Below are 7,500 nucleotides of genomic sequence, written 5' to 3'. Positions count from 1 at the left end.
GTGTGTGTGTGTGTGTGTGTTCGCCACCCACCGTCAAAATGAGTAACTTAAGATAACCCGCATATCTCTCTCTCTCTCTCTCTCTCTCTCTCTCTCTCTCTCTCTCTCTCTCTCTCTCTCTCTCTCTCTCTCTCTCTCTCTCTCTCTCTCTCTCTCTCTCTCTCTTTCACTCTCTCTCTCTCCTGGACCTGGATGTCAAAATCTCCTCAAACCTCAAATTCTCACATCAATGCATCGATGCAGCAAATAAAGCGAACAAAATGTCTTTTTTTATTATTCAAGAATAAAGATGTAATACTTCCGCTCTACAATAGTTTAGTCAGACCCCACTTGGAATATGCGGTACAGTTTTGGTCTCCCCACCATGCAAAGGACATTGCTAAATTAGAAGGTGTTCAGCGTCGGGCAACAAAAATGATCCCTTCCTTGCGCAACAAATCCTACGAAGAGAGGCTTTTCGCTCTCAACATGTTCTCTCTTAAGAAACGTCGCCTCCGAGGAAAACTGATCCAGTGTTTTGAAATACTTAATGGTTTCACGAATGTAGACAACAAAATTGTTTATGATCGATGACACTTTGCAAACGAGGAACAATGGCACAAAACTCAAATGTATTCAAGTAAATTCAGACTGCACCAAATTTTTCTTCACCAACGTTGTAGTGCGAGAATGGAATGAGCTCCCGCCGTCAGTGGTCCAGTGTAACACGATTGACTCCTTTAAAAACAAGCTCGACCGTCACTTCCTTCAACTTAATATTAACTAGAAGTGAAATGCAACGTTTTGGAGCCTTCTGATTAAATGGGCAGACCACCTAGTCTGGACCATGGGGTCTGTGTGGTCTGATTTTCTATGTAAATCTATGTAAGTCTCTCTTTCTCTCCCTGTCTTTCCTCCCCTCTAGGGGTTAACTGATACCACCCTTACCTCCTCCTCCTCCTCCTCCTCCTCTTCTTTCCTTCCCAGATTTCCTCTCCGCCGGCGACCACACACACACACACACACACACACACACACACACACACACACACACACACACACGCACACACGTAATAATAATAATAATAATAATAATAATAAGAAGAAGAAGAAGAAGAAGAACTATAATAACAATGTTTTTTCTTTTTTTTTTTTCCCTCCTCCTCCTCCTCCTCCTCCTCCTTCTCCTCCTCCTCCACAGGGTTACCTCCAGCCCTGGCGCCGCGGGGAGGGTGGAGGCATCACTCCGTCCCAGGTGGAGGAACTTTTCTCCAACATCGAGCAAATCTACGCTTTCAACAGGTGGGTGAGAGAGAGAGAGAGAGAGAGAGAGAGAGAGAGAGAGAGAGAGAGAGAGAGAGAGAGAGGTGTTATGATAGTATTGATGATGGTGGTTGTGGTGGTGATGAGAATGGTGTTGAGAAGTGGTGGTGACAGGTACTTAGTTATGTCATCACCACTTCATCACCACTTCTTTTTTAACCACTTAATGTCATCACCACTTAATGTCATCACCACTTAATGTCATCACCACTTCAACACCACTTACTTTTCCCTTCCACACGTCTTTTTAACCATCAGCATCATCACCCTTCCACTTCATCACCACCACTTCATCACCACTTCATCATCACCTCCACTTCCTCCCCCCCTTAGGTCCTTCCTGGTGGAGGTGGAGCGGTGCGGCGTGGACCCTGTGGCCGTGGCGCGCTGCTTCGTGAAGAACAACGCCGGCTTCGCTATCTACACCCACTACTGCACCAACTACCCCAGGTACACACACACACACACGCACACACACACACAGATACACATAAGTACACACACGCAGGGGTACACACACACACATTAACATACAAGTACACACACACACACACACACACACACACACACACACACACACACACACACAGTTACACATAAGTTTATACACACAGAGGTACACACACACACATTAACACACAAGTACACATAGGTAGACACACACACACACACACACACACACACACACACACACACACACACACACACACACACACACACCAAAAAGAAAAGTACAAAATAGAAAAATAAATATGCATGTAATTTCAATATTAAAAAAAATAGTAGTAGTAGTAGTAGTAGTAGTAGTAGTAGTAGTAGTAGTAGTAGGTCTTCTATCACCCCTTTTCACCCCACATATCACTTTCAATTACCTTCTTAACACCCCCAAACACCCTTCTCCCCGCTCTCCCCTTCCCCCTAACCCCTCTAACCTCCCCTCTCCCCTTTCCCCACTCTCCCCTCCTCCCTAACCCCTCTAACCTCCCCTCTCCCCTCACCCCAGCACCCATATCACCCCCTAACCACCCAAACCACACCCCAGCACCCCATATCACCCCCCAACACCCCTTCCTAACCTCCCCCTCTTCCCCAGCAGAACCCTCCTCTCCCCCCTCTTCCCTTTTTACGTAGTTTACCTTCTCTTCAATCGTTCTCAAACCTTACCTTACCTTACCTTACCTTACCTTACCTTACTTTACATTGCCGTACCTTACCTAACCTAACCTAACCTTACCTTACCTTACCTTACCTTACCTTACATCTTTCCCCTCCTTCCCCTAACCCCCTCCAAAAAAAAAAACAATCCCCCCCCCCAACACCCTTAACTAACCCCCCTCCCTCTTCCCCAACAGAACCGTGGGGCTGTTAACCCAACTCATGAGGGGGGAAGCCTCGGTGCGTGCCTTCAGAGAGCGCCAAACCGCCCTCGAGCACAGCCTCCCCCTGGGCTCCTACCTCCTCAAACCCGTGCAGCGAATCCTCAAGTACCACCTGCTGCTCGGGAACATTCTCAAGCACGTGGAGGAGGCGGGGCAGGAGGCGGGGCGCGAGGAGGTGCGGGCGGCGCTGCTGGCGATGACGGGGATGGCACGGCACATCAATGACATGAAGCGGAAACATGAGCACGCGGTTCGAGTCCAGGAGATCCAGTCGCTGCTCTACGGCTGGCAGGTGAGGGGGGGGTGTGGAGGAGGAGGTGGAGGGTTGTAGTGGTGAAGGAAGAGGAGGGGGGAGGAGGAGAAGGAGGAGGAAAAAGAATGATGATGGAGGTGGAGGAAGAGGGGAAGATGAATGAGGAGGGAGAAAGAGAGGGAGGTGGAGGGTTGTGCTGGTGAAGGAAGAGAAGAATGAAGAGATGGGAGGAGAAGGAGGAGGAATACATAAGGAGGTGGAGGGAGGTGGAAGAGGAGAGGAGGAAAAGGATGTGGAGGTTGAGGTGGAGGAAGAGGAGGATAAAGAATGGTAGTGGAGGTGGAGGAAGAGGAGAAAAAGAATGAGGAGGAGGTGGAGGGAGGTGGAAGAGGAGAGGAGGAAAAGGAAGGAAAGAAGGAGGAGGAGGAGGAAGAGAAGGGAAAGGAAAGAAAGGAGGAGAAGGAACAGGAGGAAGAGGAGAAGAGGAAGAGGAAAAAGAAGAAAGAGGAAGATTAGGAAGAAGAAGAGGAAGAGAAACAGGAGTAAGGGGAAGAAAGAGGAGGAGGAGGAAGAGGAAGAGGAGGAGGAGGAGGAGGAGGAGGAGGAGGAGATGACCAAAGTCCCTCTTAAGAAAGAAAAAACTCTCCCTCCTTTTTGAGAGAGAGAGAGAGAGAGAGAGAGAGTATATGGCGAGTATCTTAAGCTAGCAGGTTGGAGGAGGAGGAAGAGGAGGAGGAGGAGGAAGGAAAAAAAAGGTATTGTCCATTCATATGAAAAAGAGGAGGAGGAGGAAGAGAAGAAGAAGAGGAGGAGGAGGAGGAGGAGGAGGAGGAGAGGGAGGGGATGGAAATCCACTCTTTATCCTGCAAGTCTCGAGAGAGAGAGAGAGAGAGAGAGAGAGAGACTTATTGGAGAAGGAGATTACCGGAAAGTCGAGAGAGAGAGAGAGAGAGAAGAGATCGTAGGTTGTTGATAGGTCTCTCTCTCTCTCTCTCTCTTTCCTTCTTTTTCCTCTCTTTCCCTTCCCTTCCTTGCTATCTCTCACCCCTACACCTCCTCCTCCTCCTCCCTTACCCCCATCACCCCTACACCCCCCATCTAACACCCCCCCTTTCCCCCCAGTACGAGGATCTGACGACCTTCGGAGAGCTGGCGGCGGAGGGAACGTTCAGGCTCTGCGGCGCCAAGGGCTTGCGACACGTTTTCCTGTTCGAGCGAATGATTCTGATAGCGAAGAAAAAGGAGGAGAATGTGTTGGTATACAAGACGCATATCATGGTGAGTGTGGGTGTGGGGGTGGGGTGTGGGGGGGGGTTTACAGCTTAGGAGACTACGAGTATGTTGAGAAGGTGTTTTTTTGGGGGGGGTTTGTTTTCGTTATCTCCCTCAATCTTCCCTTCCCTTCCCTTCCCTTCCCTCACTTCCTCCTCCTCTTCCTCCTCCTCTTCTTCCCTACCTCTTCCTCCTCTTCTTCATTCCTCCTTCTTCCTACCACCACGACCACGACCAACCCTCCCTACCTCTTCCACCACCTCTTCCTTCCCTCCTCTTCATCCCTACCTCTTCCTCCTTCCTCTTCCCACCACCACCACAACTAACCCCCACCCCATCCCCCCCGACAGGTGCGACTCACAAGAAACTGTGTAACTAACCACGCCTCCGACAAGCGAACTGGTACAACTCGTCACGGCCACATTTCTATCATGTACACAAATGCACGTAGTTTAATACCCAAAAAGGACGAAATTAGGGCGTATATTGCAACAGAGAAACCAGATGTGGTAGCCATCACAGAGACTTGGGCCAACTCTACCCATCTAGAATCCGAAATGTCATTCCCTGGGTACGAAAGCTTCCACAAAAGTCGAAAGCACAAGAAAGGAGGAGGAGTAGTTTGCTACGTAAAAAGTACACTCCCTGCCATAAAAATAGACAAACAGGACGCAGAGAAATACGATTCTGTCTATGTGGAAATAACCGCAAATAACAAGAAACTAACACTTGCAACCGTATACAGGCCTCCGAAACAACAGGCAGCCGATGACACTGCCCTCTACGAAGAGATTCACTCTAACACAAAGCAAGGAAGCAATTATAATTGGGGACTTTAATTGCCCTAACATTGACTGGGGACTGATGACTGGAGATCAAGAGGGTAACAGGCTTTTAGAAATGGTGGAGGATTCGTTCCTCACTCAAGTTGTAACTCAACCAACAAGAGAAAACAATCTGCTGGATCTGGTATTAGTAAGCGACCCCGACCTCATTCGCGACTGTACAGTTGGTGAGAAACTTAATGGGTGCGATCACCACTTAATCCGTTTTAATATCAACATATGTCACAAACTCGTAGATAATCCATCAGTGATACCAGATTACAAAAAAGGAAATTTCAACTTAGCCCGTGCACTGCTTCCCCTACGACCTGGGACCAACTTGGCATCACCGACAATACAATCGACAACGCGTGGAACGTCTTCAAAGATAAGCTGTTGCAAGTAGAGAAGGCTACAGTGCCTACGAAATCCAGGCGAGTAAATGGGGCCGTAGATCCACCGTGGATGACCAGAGAAATAAAAAGGGCAGTAAACCTAAAAAAGGAATTATAATTTGATGAAAGAGAATGCTACGGCCGAAGCCAGCACACAGTACCACAACAGCCTCAGAGCTTGTCGCAGCCTTATTCGGAGTAGCAAACGCAACTATGAAAAGCAAATAGCGCGCGAAATCAAAACTAACTCCAAGAAATTCTTCACGTACATAAGATCGAAAAAGAAAGTAAAATCCAATATTGGTCCCCTGACAGACGAGACTGGATCTGTAACTCAGGACAGTAAACAGATGGCCAGAATCCTCAACAGTCACGTCGCCTCCGTCTTCACCGGCGAGGACATCGACACCATTCCGAGAGCCCTGCCCCGCCGAGTGAGATCACGCCGCTGGAAATTGACTCAATATGCGACCAAGAAGTAAAAAGTACTTGGACAAACTCGACACGAACAAGTCAACGGGACCCGACAGTTTGTCCCCGCGGTTATTAAAAGAGCTTAAACAACAAATACTTCAACCACTCACTACCATATTCAACCGGTCAGTTCAACTAAACAAGGTCCCGGAAGACTGGAAGAGGGCGAACGTAACACCGATTTTCAAAAAAGGAGACAAAAGCGTTGCATTAAACTACAGGCCCATAAGTTTGACATCAGTGGCAGGAAAAATACTCGAAAAGATTATTAGAGATAAACTTGTTAAGTTTCTAGAAAACAATAATGTAATCTCCGACACCCAGCATGGCTTCAGAAACAAGCGCTCCTGCCTAACGAATTTATTAGACTTCTTCCAAGGTATATATAAGAACTGGGATGCCCACATCCCCAGTGATGTTATATACCTGGACTTTCAGAAAGCCTTCGACAAGGTACCGCACGAGCGACTCCTTAAGAAACTGCACTCGGCGGGCATCGGAGCCAATCTGATCGCGTGGATAAGAGATTGGCTCACCGACAGAAAACAACGAGTACTACTCAACGGACAGCCTTCCGATTGGCTACCAGTCACTAGTGGAGTGCCTCAAGGGTCAGTGCTGGGACCCATCCTCTTTATCATATATATCAATGACCTAGAATCAGGACTGAAATCCACAATATCGAAATTTGCAGATGACACCAAGGTGGGTGGAGATCACAGAGACCGACTGCGAAATCATTCAGAAAGACCTCAATCACATTATCGAATGGTCGGAAAAGTGGCAAATGTCTTTAATGTTGACAAATGCAAAGTCATGCACATTGGGTCCCAAAATAGTAACCACACATACATCATGAATGGGAGACCTCTGCAAGCGATGCAGGAGGAAAAGGATCTTGAGTCACTATCAGCAGTGACCTGAAACACGCGAATCACTGTAAGAAAGCATACAACAAGGCCAACATTATGCTCGGGTTCATAGCGAGGAACTTCGAGTGTAAAACACCAGACGTGATGCTATCCTTGTATAATTCCATGGTAAGACCGCACCTCGAGTATGCAGTGCAGTTCTGGTCTCCCAATTACAGAAAGGACATTGCTTTACTGGAAAGGATTCAACGACGCGCCACAAAGATGATTCCAACCTTAAGGGCTCAACCGTACGAGGAACGACTCAAGCGACTCAATCTCTTTACATTGGAGAAAAGACGCCTACGAGGGATATGATTCAAGTCTTCAAGTATCTAAAAAGTTCAATAACGTCGATTACTCCAAATTCTTTGAACTGCAAACCAACTCAAGAACTAGAAATAACGGTTTACCCATTCAGTCGAGTCGATGTAACACAGACATTGGAAGGAGTTTCTTTTCAAACCGAGTCATCCGCCACTGGAACAATCTTCCCTCAGAAGTAGTAAATGCGAATACCATCAACTCCTTCAAATATAGAATCGACCGTCATTTCGCTGCGTCAGGAGTAAACTGAATAACGAGGGGCTTCCATCTGCTCCTCAATATCGAGGTGCTTTCATCTGCTCACCAAGCCCCAAGTGGCGGTCGAGCAGATTAAATCACCCAAGCGGGCGACCTCGTAATGAG

The 7,500-nt window shown here is 47.7% G+C and overlaps 1 protein-coding gene across 5 annotated transcripts in view; it reads left to right on the top strand.

The window, feature by feature from the left end:
- LOC127006349 (serine/arginine repetitive matrix protein 1-like) overlaps nt 1-7,500 on the top strand; it is a 51,506-nt gene that overhangs the window by 38,303 nt on the left and 5,703 nt on the right. For all 5 annotated transcript variants that reach the window (XM_050876179.1, XM_050876178.1, XM_050876177.1 and 2 more), the window contains 4 exons: nt 1,181-1,281; nt 1,636-1,752; nt 2,655-2,973; nt 4,057-4,212. In XM_050876179.1, coding sequence (XP_050732136.1) covers nt 1,181-1,281; nt 1,636-1,752; nt 2,655-2,973; nt 4,057-4,212 — 693 coding nt within the window. The remainder of the gene's footprint in view (nt 1-1,180; nt 1,282-1,635; nt 1,753-2,654; nt 2,974-4,056; nt 4,213-7,500) is intronic.

The sequence above is a fragment of the Eriocheir sinensis genome, chromosome 32, assembly GCF_024679095.1.
Source record: "Eriocheir sinensis breed Jianghai 21 chromosome 32, ASM2467909v1, whole genome shotgun sequence".
In the NCBI taxonomy this organism is placed as follows: domain Eukaryota; kingdom Metazoa; phylum Arthropoda; class Malacostraca; order Decapoda; family Varunidae; genus Eriocheir; species Eriocheir sinensis.
The sequence above is the reverse complement of the archived record's forward strand: the minus strand, read 5'-3'. Positions and strand labels throughout refer to the sequence as shown.